The 18804-nt window shown below is 33.6% G+C and overlaps 1 protein-coding gene across 1 annotated transcript in view; it reads left to right on the top strand.

Moving 5' to 3' along the window:
• The window catches only part of mpped2a (metallophosphoesterase domain containing 2a), a 73930-nt gene that overhangs the window by 20609 nt on the left and 34517 nt on the right, over positions 1 to 18804 (top strand). Inside the window, exon 4 of the mRNA XM_051115769.1 lies at positions 10600 to 10825. Coding sequence (XP_050971726.1) covers positions 10600 to 10825 — 226 coding nt within the window. The remainder of the gene's footprint in view (positions 1 to 10599; positions 10826 to 18804) is intronic.

Genomic DNA, 18804 nt, shown 5'->3' with positions numbered 1-18804 from the left:
AAAAGTTTGGGGTTAGTAAGATATTTTTTTAGTAAGATATTTTCATGGATCAATAGTTTTGTTCAGCAAGGACACATTAAAAGTAAAGACTTTGCTAGAAAATATTTTTTAATATGCTGTTCTTTTCAAATGAATTTTCAATTGATCCAGAAATCAATATCCAGAAAAAATAGTTTCCAAAAAAATATTAACCTGCACAACTGTTTTCAACGTTAATATTAATGTTTTTTGAGCAGCAAATCAGCATATTATAATGATTTCTGAAAGATCATGGGACACTGAAGACTGGAGTAATGATGCTGAAAATTCAGCTTTGGATCACAGAAATGTATTTTTGATCAAAAATACAGAAAATGAAAATTTTGTAATTGACTCCTTTTAAAAAAACAAACAAACAAGACTTTATTAACCTCAAAATTTTCAGTGGTACTGTATTTGTGCCACTGTACCTCATATGAATGATTAATAAGTATTGATGATGCAGAATCATTTGTTTTTATATTTATTTTATATAATTTGTACTGAGACGGTTTAAGAAACAGACCAATAAGCCACACTTTGGCAACAGTGAAATGAATGAAAAAATCATTGAAAGTAATCCTATATTTAATTTGATCAAATAAAATTCAGTAGTATTAAAACTGACTTTTATTAGACTGTTATGGAATTAAATATTTTACACAAAAAGGTCAAATTTACAGCACAACTGTATTTGTGATCAAAAACCAAACATTTAAACTCGAAGGCAAGAGAACAGCAACATCTAATGTGGCTTTGATTTAAAAGTAAGAATTTGTTTAAATGCATTAAATTTTTATCAAAAATATATTTGTATTTGTAAATAAATTAAATTTATTTCATGCAGACTAGGATAAAGCACCAGAAGAAGTGTTTTCAGCGTAGACTCTCTGCTTATTATAATCAGTGAGATCTATTTTTATCTTTTTAGCTGGTGTAGACATGGTGTAAGAATTATTTTGTATTTTCTACAAGACATTCTAATTACAGATTCATAGGAGAGTAATGGGTACTTCATTAGCAACTAATTATGCTTATTTATGTAGGGTTAAATTCAACATGATTTTATGTGTAGGAACAATCCTCAGAGAAAAAAAATATGTAGAATACAGATTAAGAAAAAGCTGAAAATTGCGAAAATCGCTATATAAGAAAAGATTTAGCATGCCTCAGCCAAAATTGCTATTGCATAGGCAGTTGTCTGCTAATTAGCAGTGTATTAGATAACCAGCTGTCAATCGCTATTGCAAAAGTACATTTCCAGACAAAAAACTGTGATTTGTTTTTGACAAAAAGCCCCAGATCATAGCCAGCTTGCAGCATGTGGCCGTCACGGATGTTCTTACTGTGACATACTGTGAGATTGATAGATTTGAGATTGAAACATCAGTTCTGACTTCCATAACTCTTGTTAATATATCTGTTTGGAAGCCCCTGATGCGTGTCGTGCTCTCATTAGTTTGAGCTGTAGTACAGTGTGTGTATAACACACACACATACACACACACAATCTGTTATGCAGTGTGTGTTCGCGTGCATGGAGTTAGTAATTTGCACAAGTCTTGGCTTCTGTAATGCACTCCGTTTAAACTAAATCATACTGTATTCTAGGAAATTCATCTTTTAGTGTTTTCAGTTCAGTTAGGAAGTCATAAAGTTCTTGGTATTTGAACTGCGGGTTATTTGAGTTTATATTTAGCTTTGTTGGAAGTTTCTTTTATATGGTATTTTGTTTGTTAAAAGAAATGACGAAAGAAACCAATATGAAATGTATAAAACTTTACCACTCGTTGCAAAATACTGTGGTATTATTTCAAAGCGTACTACGATATTACCATGGTTCATGTCCAAAAATAATTTGTTAGTGATGTTTGGGTTTTTTAAAGAACTCTGTTTATAGAAATAGGAAGTTTCTTTGTTGTTCTGATCATGTGTGTGGTAAATCCTGCACCTCAAGTCCTTTTTGATCCTGTGCTTTGGTCGAGGTGTAGATCAAAAAACATGTGATTAAATCAAACGGTTGCCGACTCTGACATCCAGAGCTCTGTTGGCGCCAGGGAGTCCTGGGTGGAGGGTTTGGGATGTTGGCACCTGACGCGGCCATAAAGAGATCACACTGACCCGTGAAGCCGCTCACATCGCTGACCTTCAGACTAGCGAGTCCATTCTCTTGTCATACTGTATGTCTGTGTATCCCTGTGGCCCTTTATACATGCGACGTGCGCCACAAGCAGTATTCAGTGTTACGGAAGGAACTAATACAAATAAAATTACTACACTTAAATTGTAAATGTAACTTTTTCCAGTTCAGCTGGTTTTAAAATGTTTTTAGTTGATAATATTTAAGTAGCAATTTAGCAAGCATTGCTAAACACATGTTTAAACACATGAACACAGACACTTCCAGCTATGCAAACTAAATATTATACAAAATTGCTTTCTGAAATGTGTCAGACCAGTTACCAAACAGTCGGTTTTCGTAATTGCCGTTTTGACGTAAACTTTCAAATTCATGAAAATGTTCGTATTTTCAAAATGTTACTTGGTATGAAAGAAATGTACACCTGCTCCCTACCATGTGTAAGTGGTGCGTAAAACGTTCTGTATCTACGCTTACTTGTGCTCCTAACTTAAAAAATGTAGGCATGCAAAAAACCTGAGTATATGTAATAAAGTAAGAGCTATTCAGCTCAAAATTCTTCACAGAGCTCACATTTCTCCTTCCCAGCGCAGTAGATTTAGGGCTGAGTTCTCTCCTTTCTGTCCCAAATGCAAGACAGAAATAGGTAGTCTTACTCATTGTTTGTGGTTCTGTAACAAGATACAGAGGTTCTGGTGGGGGGTTTCAGAAGAACTGAATAAAATTTTGGGTGTTTCTTTGGTTCCAGATCCAGCATCTTATCTACTGGGAATGTCTCCTTCTGCAGGTCTTGATAAGTTCAAAATTAGGCTTTTTAATTGCCTCATTTTCAGTGCTAAAAAATGTATACTTGTATAATGGATCTCAGATAAAGCTCCCACTGTTAGGATGTGGCATCGAACTATTCTTGAATATGTGTCACTAGATTATCTGACCTGTATTGTACATGATAAGAGTGGAGTGTTTCATAAAATTTGGGAACCTTTTCTGACATATGTTGATCTCGACATTGCTTCCATCCTGACAAGAGGGTTTATCTAAGGGTGTCATGGCTGGTTCTGTTAGTTGTATAATTTGTATTCATTGTCAGTACTTCAATATTTTATCTTCCTGACTCAGTGAATTCCCATGTAAGTGTATACATACATGTCAATCTTGCTTTTTGTGTGTGTGAGCTGAAATGTTTTTTTTTGTGTTTTTTTTTTGTTTTTTTACCTGTTGTTGTCTTTATGTTATCATTATTTTGCAAGTATGTTATTTCTTTATAAAGTGAAAATTAATAAAACATATATTTAAAAAAAAAAAAAATGTAGGCACACAGTCTAAATTTTAGGAGCACCTTCTAATCAATAATCAAAAAATCTGATAAAAAATTAGCCTTCCCATTACGAGGTGATATTTGACTCCTTAAAGTGATATACAGGGGAATTTTGTTTTTACCTTTCTAATGGCATTTTTCTAACTTTTTTAAAAGTATGTCATCTTTTATGTCAAATTTTAAATTATATATTTAAATGTTTTAAATAAAACAACAGAATGAGAACAAGTAGAATAGTGGTTAGGGGGTTGAGCTTGAAACTGAAATGTTGCGGGTTCAAGTCCCAGGTGCGGCAGGGAGGTGAGTCCCTTGAGCAAGGCACCGAACCCCCAACTGCTCCCTGGGCGCTGCAGCGATAGCAATATGGCTGCCCACTGCTCCGGGTGTGTGTTCACAGTGTGTGTGTTCACTACTGTGTGTGTGCACTTAGATGGGTTAAATGCAGAGCACAAATTCCGAGTATGGGTCACCATATTTGGCCACACGTCACATTCTTTCCTTTTCTTTCCTTTCCTTAAATGAAATCAGTATTAACAAAATGCTAAGTTAACTTTTACATGTTGTTTGAACAATGTTGTTTAATTTGTGTTGGCAGTGTATGTGCAAATCTACGTCACACCTACAGAGGCCGCTCTCACAATAGTTGATTGACATGAGCGTCTTACCTCAGATCAGTTGTAACAGTCCGACCTCCATTGTTTCGATGCCGGAGCAGGGATGTAAGTTAGACTAAAATACTTCCAATTGAGCAATTGAGGTGTTGTGTTGTTGGATGTAATAATGAACATAGTGGTCATCATTTACTCCCAACATTGGAGCCGCTGAAGATGCAGTGGATTACGTTTGTTTGTGAAGGGAATGTGCCTCCTGATCTAAATAAATCTGTCTATGTTCATGCAAATCTTTTGTGATCCAGCTTCACTTACAGCAGAAGCGAGTATAGGGTTTTTTTTATGAATCTTTGCGATCGCCTTTCCTATTAATGTGCTAGTTAGCAAGTTTAGCGGCTAAACGTGGCTAAAGTAAGCAGGCTCGTCTCTCCACAGCGAGAAGAGAGGGGCAGGACGAGCAGAGCTCATTAACATTTAAGACAGCCTCGACCAGAATAGGATGATTTTTGAAGAGCTGATTTTGGCAAGGTAAAAAGGATGTTGTTTTACACTACCACTGAGAATTTTTAACCAAAGTATATTCTAGACTTTTCATTAAGACCCTAATACGAACTTGTGGAAAATGGGCATTTGATGACCCCTTTAAATAATCATTGACTTGAATCTTGGCAAGCTGCAGTTTCATAGTTACTTGTATTTGTATTTGCAGGAGCCTTATTTTTGACGTTGCAAGCTCTTAGTTTGTCCTTCGTGCCATCATTCCATCCATGCATACTCCTGTGTCACACACGGTTGAAATAGTGCATCAGAAGGGATGAAACGGAGAGAGCTGTCAGCAATCTTTCCATGCCTCCATCTATCAACGTACTTGACGTCACCTTTTCTTTTTTTTTTTTTGCATCTGGCATGTGACACCTGGCAGCTTTTGAAGTGCCTGGTGGTCGGAGAACGCTCCGACTTTCTTATTATTCACGTCCCAAAGGAAACCTGACGATGAAATTATTTTTCACATCATCGCTTTTTGTTGTAAACACACAGCTGGGCGCTGATAGATAATCTCATGATGGCTGAAAGCTGTCTTCTGTCAAAATCCATGTTTGGAGAGAAGAATTTAGTCCGTTTAAAACAAATCGTTCCTTCAAACATGACGCGATGATGGAGTAGCTTATATAAGCCTTTAGACAAACTCAAGGAAAGTTGCTCAGATGAGCCTGTAGTGGATCTTCGGGAAAAAGGATCTTTGTGTTTTTGTTGTCCGAGCCAAAGCATTCCGGTTATATTTTCTGGAGAGTTCCGTAACATAAATGCTTGCGTTTCTTTCCAAGGTCGCTCCTTTGTTCTTTAGCAGTAGGGGCTAAATGATACAGAAGGAAGAAAAAAAACATAAAAGGCCTCTATAAATTAAACTCGCAAGGGGAAATTGGTGTTGTTTATTTTAGACCTTTTAAATACTGCCGGTTTTGTCATTCCTCTCTTTCTCTCTTTTGCATTTGCCTCATTCACTATGCATTTTCGTGAAGATGCGTTTGCATTTCGTTTGCTCACGTTTGCATTTGTTTGTTTTTCTGGCACAGAAAGCCCAGCCGCTAATCGTTGTCATTGATCATGGTTTTTGTTGATAAGTGGGATCGATTCGCAGGAATCGTTCGGTGGGAATGAGGTTTCTTTGCTAAAGTTCAGTTCTGCTCGATATCTTGCCCGTGAGATCTGACCTGTACTTCTCCACGTGGGATTCACGGATGCAAACATGGATCTGTGCACCGTAAATAAGGAGCTTTTCTAGGTCTTGACTTCGTTTGTCTGAGTTCACTGCTGTTTCTTTAATCAATGCAGGGCAGCTGATAGATCCAATGTCCAATAGATCAGCTTTGTTCCTTTGTTTTGCAATGGTGTGAGGGTGGAAAAAGAAAGTGTTTGCATGTTTTTTTCATCAGTCAATGTTGAGACATAGGTATAGCTCACCTTAAAGTGACAGTTCTGTTATTATTCAATCATTATCATGTCATTGCAAACCTGTATGACTTTTGTTCTTGTAATAAACAGAAAGGTTTATTTTTGAAGAATGTCCTGTCGGCTCTTTATAATGGACACAAAAGAATCATAGGTCTCTTAAATTAGTCCATATGATTTATGACACTTGCCCTAATTTGAGTTCTTATTTGCTTAAAATCTTCCTCTCCAATGACCTTTTAACTGCTGTGACCTGAATATTGAGTCAAATGAGTTGAACTTAAGAACTGAATCAGTAGAAATCAGGAACGAATCAGACAGGTATTGTGATTCATTGGAGACTGACTCGTGAATCACCCATTGGTATTTATCCCAATAACATCATTAGATTTTATAAAACATTTTATAAAAGATTAAGGTATAAGTTCAGAAAGAAAAAAATAAGTTTGGACTCCGAAATCTGGGTGGATGATATGTATTCAAAGATATTGTAAAATAGTCATTACCTCTGTTGCTGTACATCAATTAAACTCTATATTAAAGGGATAGTTTACTCAAAAATGACAATTCTGTCATTATTAGCTCACCTGTAACAGCTTTGCTCATCTTTAGAACAAATTAAGATACACTACTAGTCAAAAGTTTTTGAACAGTAAGATTTTTAAATTCTTTTCTGCTCAACAAGCCTGCATTTATTTGATCCAGAGTACAGGAAAAACTGTAAAATTTAGAAATATTTTTACTATTTAAATTAACTAGTTTCTATTTGAATATATTTTAAAATGTAATTTATTCTTGTGATTTCAAGTTGAATTTTTTAGCATCATTACTCCAGTCACGTGATCCTTCAGAAATCATTCTAATATTCTGATTTGCTGCTCAAAAAAACATTTATTAGTATTATGTTGAAGTTTTTTTTTTTTTTTTTTTTTTTTTTTCAGGTTTTTGATGAATAGAAAGTTCAGAAAAGCATTTATCTGCAATAGAAATCTTTTGTAACATTCTAAATGTCTTTATCATCACTTTTGATCGATTTAAAGCATCCTTGCTAAATAAAAGTATAAATTTTATAATTTCTTCCAAAAATTTTGAATGGTATAGTGTATAATGTACTAAAGGCTTTTTATTTCAGATAAATGCTGATCTTTGGATCTTTCTATTCATCAAAGAATCCTGAAAAAATGTACTCAGCTGTTTTAAATATTGATTATAATAATAATAAAAATGTCAGCATATTAGAATGATATCTGAAGGATCATGTGACACTGAAGACTTAGCTTTGATCACAGAAATAAAAATTACATTTTAATATGTATTCAAATAGAAGGCAGCTATTTTAAATAGTAAAAATATTTTAACATTTTACTGTTTTTTTTTCCTGTGCTATTTTAGAAAAGACTTATTCTAAAACAAAACAACAACAAAAAAAATCTTACTGTTCAAAAACTTTTGACTGGTAGTGTATTCTTGATGAAATCTGAGAGCTTTCTGACCCTGCATATAAATAGTTAAAATAGTACATGTGACATCAGTGGTTCAACCGCATTTTTATGAAGCTATGAGAATACTTGTGCGCAAAGAAAACAAAAATAACGACTTTATTTAAAAATATCTTCTCTTCCGTGTCAGACCTCAATGCACGTTCTAGTACTGAAGTTGAAGACTGATATTTAAAAAAAAATAAATGAATACTTTCACAATCTATATTGATACAATTAATTTTACAGTCTATAATAATATGCCATTGTTCCACTTAACCAGACACTAAATTAAAAGCAATATGTCTATTCTATAACTTTGGTCAGATTTATGAAAAAATCTTTCAGACAGGTATTGTGAATAAAATAAACTGATTCATTGGAAAAAAGTGACTCAAAAGGTGGTTTCATTCACAACGAACCTGCTAGAGCAAATGTGAAGACTTCCAGTAACTTTTTTTGACCTTTATTGGAGCTTAACACACCCAGTCCTCATTTCCTTTGATTATACGAAAAGAGTGACCAGGATTTAAAAAAAAAAATGAATTTTGTGTGTCAAAATGAAGGAGGAAAAGACGTCATACTAGTTTGGAAAAACATGACAGAGAGTAAATAATGAGTTTTCATTTTTGTGTGAACTATTGCTTTAATTTATGATTGAGCGTTCGGTGATTTGTGCTGTTGGGCTTTCTGGTGCCATGTGCTCTTTGTTTTTAATTCTATTCATCAAATCCCACATGTTTTTTTGTGCGGCGGTTCGAAAAACTTGACGGATGTGATTGCGCTGCTCTGTTTTCAACAAAATACACATGTTCCCTACCAGCCATCCTTCAGTTTCAGATGTTTACGGTGTGTAGTTTATTTTCACTAATTTGATTTACATTCATTACGCGCAGCCATTGCCAAACCGTGCCCCGCGCCGGTCCTCTGATGTAAATCAGATTCAAACGTTGAGGCTAAACCCAAATCCCTTCGACTGTAAGCGCTTTCCCATACGCCACATACCTTCCCATATGTTCCTCCGTAGCTTCTTCAAAGTAATAAACAGAGTTTATATCCGCAGTCCTCTTCGAAAAATACATTTTGATGGCAATAAAATGTTGTAAAAATCCCTGCGGGGACGCAGAAGATGCAGTCGGTGGGGAGGTAATTGCATTCTAGGCCTTTTTCCGCCATGGAGAGGCTGGCACGAAGCTCGTCCGCCGGGGGTTTGTGATTCGGTTTTGTGCGACGCGAAAGCTCCATGTAAATGGATCCGTGATGGCGTTTGGCTGACTGCGGACCGCCGAGCTGAGAGATGGGCTCCTGTTATTAGATTAGACTGGGATTTATGATATATCCCGGTCTATATAGTGCCGAGCGCATGGAAGGAGCAAGAAAGCAAATTAAACTGCTGGGAAAGTGTTTACTTTTAAACCGGGTTATCTTTTTATTTTCTTTATACTTTCGGTCAAGCGTTTTGCTCCTTTCCCATGCCTTTACAGTTCGAAATTTAATTGGTTTTTATTGTTTTCCAAAAAAGACACACTTCCAATTCAAATCGTGAAAAGGCTTTATTAAACTGGCTTTTTCCACACTGTTCCCTTTTATAAAAGAGAACAAATAATGGCCTGCTTAAAATATTTTACAGAGCTTCTAATTACACTGGATTTTGACTTTTATTATGTCTTTGCCGATGCATATTCAATCTCATTTTGCATTGCCACGTGTCTGAAAAGCGCCTCGTTTCATCTGTTTTGGTAGGTGAAATATTGTGATTTGTTTTGTTCTCAAACTCGCTCCGCATTTGAAGCGTTCCATATGTGTTATGCAATCCACTGGGAGACGGTCTGTGTGTTTTCCTGTCTGAGGATCGCCGGTATACATAGAGAGAGAAGACAGTCTTTTTGTTTGCGTTCTGTGAAGAACAACTAACCCCTGTTGCATTATCCTGATGTACCAGCACAAAAGAGCTTTGCTGTGACGATGGAGGCTGAAGTGAGGAAGATGAAGCGGCCGTGACTTTAATAAATGTTTGGTGCAGTTCAGGATGGCCATTGTGTTTGAGTGCACTTTCCATAGAGGGGAAAGGAAGACACAGACAGTACCTTTATCCTTGACTTGGCCACGGTTGTTACAAAAAAAGCTAACTTTTAACAATATACCAACCATAGTTTTGAGAATAGACAGTAGCCTGAATAGAGAGGTAAAGTAAGATGCTTTGGTGTATGTTTTGTTGTAATGGCCTGTTTCTACTTGCACAGTCCTGTTTTTCATTATCTGACTTTTCCTCAGGATCAAAATGACCTCACATGAACTTCAACAAAGCATTTTTTTAATAAATTCACGCTGTGTGTTAACCAGACGCGAGTTCCACTGACAAGAAATCTGTCTATCAGTGGTGAATCCAAACCAGTGTGCAGCAATGTCCAATCTTGATGTTTAATATGGCGTGCAGGATTTTGAACCAATGAAATTTCTCTGTAGGCACATTGTTAGGTTACAGACTATTGTTATAAAAAAAAAAATCCTGGTTCTTCCAAACCACTCACAATTAATGTTATGTCTTTTTTTAATCCATTTTTCCAATGGGATACTTTTGGAATTACAATTTTTCATATGAGATGATTATATAATATTATATATGTGTGTGTGTGTGTGTGTGTGTGTGTGTGTGTGTGTGTATATGTATGTATATATGTGTATATATATATACATATATACATTTTTTCAAAGGGCATTTATAAACATTATTGTAATTTTTTAATACATATTTAGTCATTATGCTTTTATTCCTATTACCTAGTAATATGTATGTAGTTATATTTATTGTTAATATTAATAAGAATTTATAGCTGATATATTGTTATTTGAAAGTATTTATATATAATTTATTAATATATTAATATATTATTTGAGCAATGTTTAAGCACATCTGTTTTTGTCATTTTACAAATGAGTTGTGAAATACTTAGTCTTACACAAAAATATCTTTTCTGAATTATTTAGTTGTCATAATTTGTTTTGTGTCCAATATGAAAAATGTTTATGGGGAAAAGGGTTAATGGTCTGTTTTAACATGTATGTTTTTTTGTGGTGTTGCAGGCGGCCTGCCGTACGAGTTTAAAGTGGTGATCGCGGGGAATCACGAGCTCACCTTCGATAAGGATTTCATGACGGAGCTGGTCAAGCAGGATTACTATCGCTTTCCCTCCGTGTCCAAGTTGAAACCCGAGGACTTTGACAATGTTCAGTCTCTCCTGACAAACTGTGTTTACCTGCAGGACTCTGACGTCACCGTCAAGGGCTTTCGAATATACGGCACACCATGGTAAGTTCCTCATGCGTTACTTGCGGTTTTACATTTACAGTAAATTTTAAGATCAAGTAATTTCATCAAAATTGCAAATTGTTGTGTTCTTGTATTCTGGGTTTTTAAGATTTATGTTTGTTTAGCATTGTTTGACAATTTCAAACGTATATTTTACCAGTTTAACAGATTAGCAGAATTTGTATCAGTATCCAAGTTTGAAATCATTCTGACTGAGGAATCCAAAAATAGAGTTTACATGAACGCAAAGTAGTGTCATCAGGTTGATGTGCATGTTTACATGCCTCAAGCTCTTAAATCAGATTGATTCTTTTGACATGTGCACACTGCACAAATATAGTTTCCCGATGTTTTTGCGTACTAACCATCCTCCTTTTCTTTGTTTTAAAAAGCAAACTTACTATTTATCTATTTTGGGTCCTAATTAGGAGATGACAAGAACATGAAGCTTTGTGCAATGATGCTTATATTAATCAAGCCGTAAAAACGGCCATTCCCGCGCCCAAACGGTCCCAAAAAACGTCTCCAGATGAGAGTTGACGCAAGCACTTGTGGCACAATGTTATCCTGCACCACTTCACAGAGAATTTTAGATTGACATGACATATATTCAACAACAACATCGGCTTGTTCCGTGCATGGTGTGTCATTACGCCATTTCTATGTCATTGCACTTGCACAAAACTTTCCACTTTTCATTTTCAGTCCAATCAAGTTATTACATGAAAAGGTTTATCCCGCCCCTCTCAACCTGATTAAAATTTCAATCATTTTGTCCAGTTTTATTCCGATTGAGGTGTTTACATGGAGCATTTTCATTCAGATTGGACAATTGAGTCAGTCAGTTGATTCAGTTCTGGACTTCAGAGCGAAGACTGCAAATCACTTCTTTCAGATCAGGATTTCGGAAATCTCTTTTTTTTTTTTTTTTTTCAGTTTTTTTTTTCTTAAACCGAAAAAAAAAAATGGAAACCATCATTGATGTAATTGAAAATTCTTTGATAAATAAGAAAGTTCAAAAAAACCACATTTATTTGAAATATAAATTTTTTGTAACATAAATGTTTTTTCTGGAAATTTTTATGAATTCAATGCATCCTTGCTGAATAAAAGTGTTTTTTAGTATATCACATCCAAAAAGTTTTTGTTTATATAATATATGCGTGTCTACTGTGTATATTTATTATGTATAAATTCACACGCATACATGTATATATTTAAGAAAAATGTTTTTATATATTAAGAATATTTCCATTTACTATCAATTATATGAATATATGCATGTAAATATTTTCAAAATATATACTGTATGTGTGTGTATTTATATAAAGATAATAAATATACACAATATACTAGGGATGGACGATATGTTATTGTTTGCGATATACCAGTAAAAAATTTTTCCACGATAAGAATTAGTCTTCCTGTGATAATATCTATAAAATCTAGTTGTTGACATATCTGGAACTGGTTTAGTCAAAACTGTGCAGTGTGGCAAAAATCAGTCTGAGCCTTGAATAACTATAACTGTACTAGTAGCTAGTGTGCAATGTTTTGCATGTGTTTGAGTCTGTTTACAAACCTATTGTCCAACAAACATATCATTTATTGACATGTTTTTTCTCCAAATTAACTTTATAACACAGTCAAGGGTTTGAAATAACATTTTGCATTTTGCAAATAACATTTTGAAAGAAATCAAACTATTTTATAGTATGATAAAGGCTATGTCGATTAGCATTGCATTATAAATATACTTTATCCAAGTTTTCTTTGAGAACACAGACAAAACCATATATTGTATCAGTCGTATGTTTGTTTATTGTCAAGTTTCCTCAGTTTAAATTCCTCTATCTGCGTTTTATTCAGCTACAGCGATGACTGGATTAGAGGTTCCTGAAGCTCGTCAGTACTATTACTACTATAAAGCATATGTGGAGTTTCTGCACAAGGAATCAGAAAGACCTTTATTGCCAAGTGTGTTTCACACACAAGGAATTCGTCTTAATGTTAGGAGCTTCCAGTACAGAAAGTACGAACAATTTAGTTCACATTCCAGTGAATTAAACAGTGTACTCAGTAATGCTCACAACACCCTATTTTGGGTAAAAATAGGAAAGGTAATACTTTTCTGTAAGGAAACAGAATTGTCATTGGTATCGTTATCACAGTAAATACCAGAAATGATTGTGATACATTTTTAAGCCCATATCACCCATCCCTTCAATATACATGCATATATTATGTAAACAACAACTTTTATTTTGGATGCGATTAATCGCAATTAATTGTTTGACAGCACTCCTTTTTTACTTAAGTAAGTTTGTTAAGATGCTAAGAAAGTTAATAGTTAAAGTACTGCAAATGTGACATTTTGAATGCACATGGATTTCAGAAGCTCTTGTGATGTCATTTCTGTGACGGTGCCACTGCGCACTAGTAAACAAGCGGCCTGAGAAAGCACCTCCGCGTCATTCCCATACTCCATCCCCGTGTGTTTGAATTTCCTCGGATGCTCTGATCCTCTTGGAACCTGCGTGTTTTTCTAGCTCCGCTGTGGGAATCGCTCGCCTCGCGCTCTATTGGGCAGCCCATTTAACTGCACCTCTGCCCTACTTCCTGTTTTCTTAGCATCCATCTAAAAAGATAAAATGGCCCTGAACTATAATTATCCTGCACAACATCTTTAAAGCTTCCTGGCATTTTCTATTTTTATGTCGTGCCCCTTGGACTTTGTTTTCCTGTGTGTTTTTTCCCTTTTAAGAGCCATTGTGAGATTCACCTCTTGCGCTGTCTTGTTTTTGTCTATAATTAGCCGTGAAATGAAGTTAAAGAGGGCGTTGTAGAGGGCATCCCGCAAAACGGAGCAAAGCAGACAGTGGGGAAGCGGAAAACAGAGGGAGGAAGTGGAGAAGGAAGGAAGGAAGCCCCCCGTGGCCCTTTAGCGTGAAAGCTGCTAAATGTCTGTTGTGACAGCGTGGGGTCTTGTGGGAAACGGGGAGGAGGGGGGCGGCGGGTGGATACTGATAACTCAAAACACACACACACACACAGATGGCCCATGAGGTGGTCAGTCTGACCAGCAGCATTAAAAAGCATTTGGGTGGCCCTGATACGGCATGTGACTCATCTGGCCGAGAAATTCGAGAAGCTGGCTAATTTGTATTACCATATTGTCACACCATCGAAGGTGTAACATAAGTCAGGCGTTCGCTGAATATCGTGACGGCAGGCCGGCCGTTCGCCTCTCGAGCGCTGCTGACTCATTCCCGAGAGTGAAAACAGAGAGTGTGGTCTAAAAGGAAAGAAAGATATCCATAAAGCTATCTTGATGGACAGATGGAGACAGTAATGGCATACTTTGAGACACACAGACAAACGGTGACAGAGGAAGGGCCAGAAAGAGAGACAGCGAAAAGACGGGTGTCAGAAAAAGAGGGGAAATGCATAAAGAAATCAGAAAGCGCTGATGCAGATAGACATGGCGGTGTCTGTATTGATGGGAACACATCATGCGCAGACACGCTCCGGGAATCAAATACGTCTTCACACCAGGATCTTTTTCTTGAAATTGTCACTGAGAAAAAAAAAAGAGGATTTTGTATTGTAGTTTTGCATGAGTCTGTTGATCACAAAGTGAAAATCAGATGTGAAGCTAGTTGTTTTCAGTGTCTTCCTCTTATTTGTTCAGTGGAAGTTTATTATGTTTTATTGAAGTAATATCAGTCTTTCTTAATTCACATTACAATTTGTCAGTACTACAATTTAGCTAAAATAAAAATAATACCATTTAACTTACTTTTAATGGCATTTCACACCTATTTTTCTGCATTTATTTTTTTGAACATGGTTTTATTAGCAAATCAGTGTCATTTTACTATTGTTTATATTCTATTACAGGTTTTATTGATGTATTGAAGTAGCTTTCATATTTATATTTTCAGATATCATTTTAATTGTATTACTTATTAGTAGTTGAGCCCTATTTTATCATTTGGAGTAGTTCTTTTAAATATTTCTATATAGATATACACTACCAGTCAGACATTTTTGGACAGTAAGATTAATAAATAAATAAATATATTTATTTATTTATTTATTTATTTATTTATTTTTATTTTTTTTTTTTTAAAAAGTCTCTTCTGCTCACCAAGCCTGCTTTTGACTTGACTTGATCACTGAAATTAAGCTAAAATAAAATGATATAAATACTTATAAAAGTATTATTATTTATATCATATTATTTTAGTTTTAGTAAAAATTACTAAAATTGAAATAAATACACTACCAGTCAAAAAAAAGTTTTTTTTGTTTGTTTGTTTTTTAAAAAGTCTCTCACCAAGCCTGCGTTTATTTGATCAGCAAAAACAGTAAAATTGTGAAATATTTTAACTATTTAAAACAACAGTTTTTTTTATTTGAATATATTTACAAATTTAATTTATTCCTGTGAAATTATAGAAATTAATCATTTTATTTAGCAAGGATGCTTTAAATTGATCAAAGTGATGATAAATACATGTATAATGTTATGAATGATTTCTTTTTCAGGTAAATACTGCTCTTTTGAACTTTCTATTCATCAAAGAAACCTGATAAAATTCTACTCAGCTGTTTTCAACATAATAATAATAATAATAATAATAATAATAATAATAATAATAAATGTTGTTTGAGCAGCAAATCAAAATATTATAATGATTTCTGAAGGATCATGTGACTGGAGTAATGATGCAAAAAAAATCAGCTTTGAAATCACAGGAATAAATTACATTTTAAAATATATTCAAGTATAAAACAGTTATTTTAAATAATAAAAATATTTCAAAATTTTACTGTTTTTGCTACACTTAAGATCAAATAAATGCAGGCTTTGTGAGCACAAGGGATTTCTTTAAGAAACATTAAAAATCTTACTGTTCAAAAACTTTTGACTGATAGTGAATTTATTTCAATTTCAGTAATTTTTAACTAAAACTAAAATAATATGATATAAAATCTAATTAACTTAAGTATTTAAATATTTTTTTAGCTCATCATTTCAGTCATCAACATTTTTAATAGTTTTAGTTTAAAAGTGAAGAACTTGCAGTGAATAACTTGAATGTCGTTTAATACTTATATTACTTAATATTTTGCATGAGTCACATGGATTAGTATTATCATGCTTTTTTAATGTCAGTTTCATGTACTATGGAAAAAGATCTGCATGATTCTTCAAAATGTTTAATTTTTTATGCACAGAAAAAATAAAGCCATGTGGAGTGAAGTGCGGTGGACTGATAGGAATTTATTATTGGCTTATTCTAATATTAGCATCTAAAGAGCGGGGTGACAAAGAGCCTGAACAAAACTATAGGCCTGTCCATTTAAACCAGAACATGCATCACGGCACTAGGCCGGCTTCCTGGTCTAATTCTATCTGCAATCAGCTACTTGAAATTATCTGTTTGACATGTACCAGTGTTAAACGCACCTGTCGTCAGTCCAGTGTGACGTGTGTTGAAGTTAAAGTCTGCTTTAACCTATAAGAAAAAGCTGAAATTGGGGGGGGAAAAACGTGTTTTATAATTTTGCATGTTTTTCAGAAAAAAATTGATGTACGCTTTGTTTAAAAGTTTTGGGTCAAGAAGAGTTTTAAAAAATGTAAAAAAAAAAAAAAAAAATGCATTTATTGCAAAAATAAATGCAAAAAAAGTTCTAATTTATTGCATTTATTTGAACAAAATATACTTAAAACAGGAATATTGCCATATTGCAATTTAAAATAACTGTGTTTTTATTTTAATATATTTTAAAATGCAATGTATTTCTTTGATGGCAAAGCTGAATTTTTAGCAGCCATTACTCCATTATTAATTTCTTTAAAAATAATAATAATAATTTTAAAAATCTTACTGTCCCCAGACTTTTGAATAATTATTTACGGCTAACTCAGAATACAGATGCAGTGCAGTTTTTTTGGATTTTTTTTTTTTTTTTTTTCTTCCAGCTACTGTTTGCATAGCGACAGAGAAGCCAGACATCTTTCAGGAAGTGGCCTTTTGTTCAGGAACATCCTGGTGCTTTTGTCTGCTCCGCAAGATCAGACCTTGGCCTGACCTCAGAGAGCCACTTCCACAAACAAACTCACACAACACCGTAAAACCCTTTGAAATTAAAGGACAAGAAAATATGAACTGAGATAAAAAGACTCAACAGTCCACATATGCATCCACTTTGATCAACTGATATCCTTATGTTTAGATACTCGTAACTTCAGTATGCACGTTTAAACCTTGGAACTCGAAATGTTTCTGTTTTCAGGTAGAATTGAATTTTAAGTAAATTCAGAACAAACGTTCCACAAGCCGCTGGTGTTCTTTTGGATATTTTTGGAGGTTGGAAGATTGATGAATGCCTTCAGATGTGGCACAGCGAGTGAGAGCCGTACAAGGGGTCGGGGTACTCAGGTTTGGGTATTAAGGAGAAGGGTGGGGGTGTCTGTCTGGCTTTTTAAAGCTGCATGCTAGAAGTAATCTCTTCCTGAAGGCCTGACCTGTCTGCCAGTGTGGTTGCCGTAATGGTCACGTGATGCAGTTCAGACAGGGTGAGTCCTTCTGCTAGTCAATCTGGGCGTAAGACCAGCGCCACTCCCCAGGGGTTAGGACATACTCTTATACTCTCTTATGAGATTCAATCCCTTTAAACTTCAGAAGAATATTTCAAGCATGTTTTTGTGGGCACAATAAATATTTGCCTGAAAGATGCCAAGCTATGAATGATTTGGGGATTTTAAAAAGCAATAAAAACAGTATTTAAAATAATGTTAATGGCTTTTACAATATATACTTACCTACAAAATTTAAATAGCAAATAAAATACAACATTTATATATTAATAGTACTTTTATACATTAAAAATATATAATTCATTTTATAATTGACCTTGCAAATTGACATATTTTAAATTTAGGATGTCAATTTTTTAATGTGTGTTCATATATGTTAGAAAGTTGTTGTTTTTTTTGTTTTTTTTTTAAAGATTTTAAATTTATTTATTTACTATACTATACTTTACTATAATTTTATAGACAGTTAATATGACTATAATATATTACTTATTATAGTATTACTATAATGATATAATAATATTACTTAAAAATGTAATTGTTTTCCTGGTTAATTTGTTTTATTGTTGTGACTAGAGTTATATATAAAAATAAAATTATATTATTATTATTATTATTATTATTATATAAAATGATATTAAAGTATTATAAATTACACACACACACACACTCATATATAATTGACCATAGCAAGTTGTATCCTAATAATTATTTTTAATGTGTTTATAATTTAGAAAGTTTTCTTTTTTATTTTAGAGATTTGATATTTATTTATGTAGTTTATCTACTTATTTATATGACTTTTAATTACTTAAAAGATGCATTTTTGCCTTGTTTAATTGACATCCTATTTATGTTGTGAATATAATTATTTTTAAAATATAAAATTATATATATTTTATATTATAATAATATTATAAATTATACACACACACATAACTGACATGTTATATATTATTAATTATTTTAATGTGTGTTCATATGAAGGTTTCTTTTTTATTTTAAAGATTTGATATTTATTTATTTAGTTTATCTACTTACATACAAACATACACATACACACATACAAATGACATATTTATAATTATATTTGTATTACATTTGCTTAAAAAATAAAGTTTTTTCCTGGTTATTTGACATATCTAATATGTTTTATTGTTGTCAATAAAATGATATATAAATATAAAATAATATATATTTTTTATTATATAAAATTATATAAAAATATTAATTATACACGCACACACACATATATATAACTGACATAGCATATCCTAATAATTATTTTTAATATATGTCCATAGATTTTATTCTAAAGATTTAATATGTATTTATTTTTATGTATTTATTTATTTTTTGTACTTATAGG

This window comes from Labeo rohita, chromosome 7 (genome assembly GCF_022985175.1).
Source record: "Labeo rohita strain BAU-BD-2019 chromosome 7, IGBB_LRoh.1.0, whole genome shotgun sequence".
Classification (NCBI taxonomy): domain Eukaryota; kingdom Metazoa; phylum Chordata; class Actinopteri; order Cypriniformes; family Cyprinidae; genus Labeo; species Labeo rohita.
This window is presented reverse-complemented; position numbering and strand designations above follow the sequence as displayed.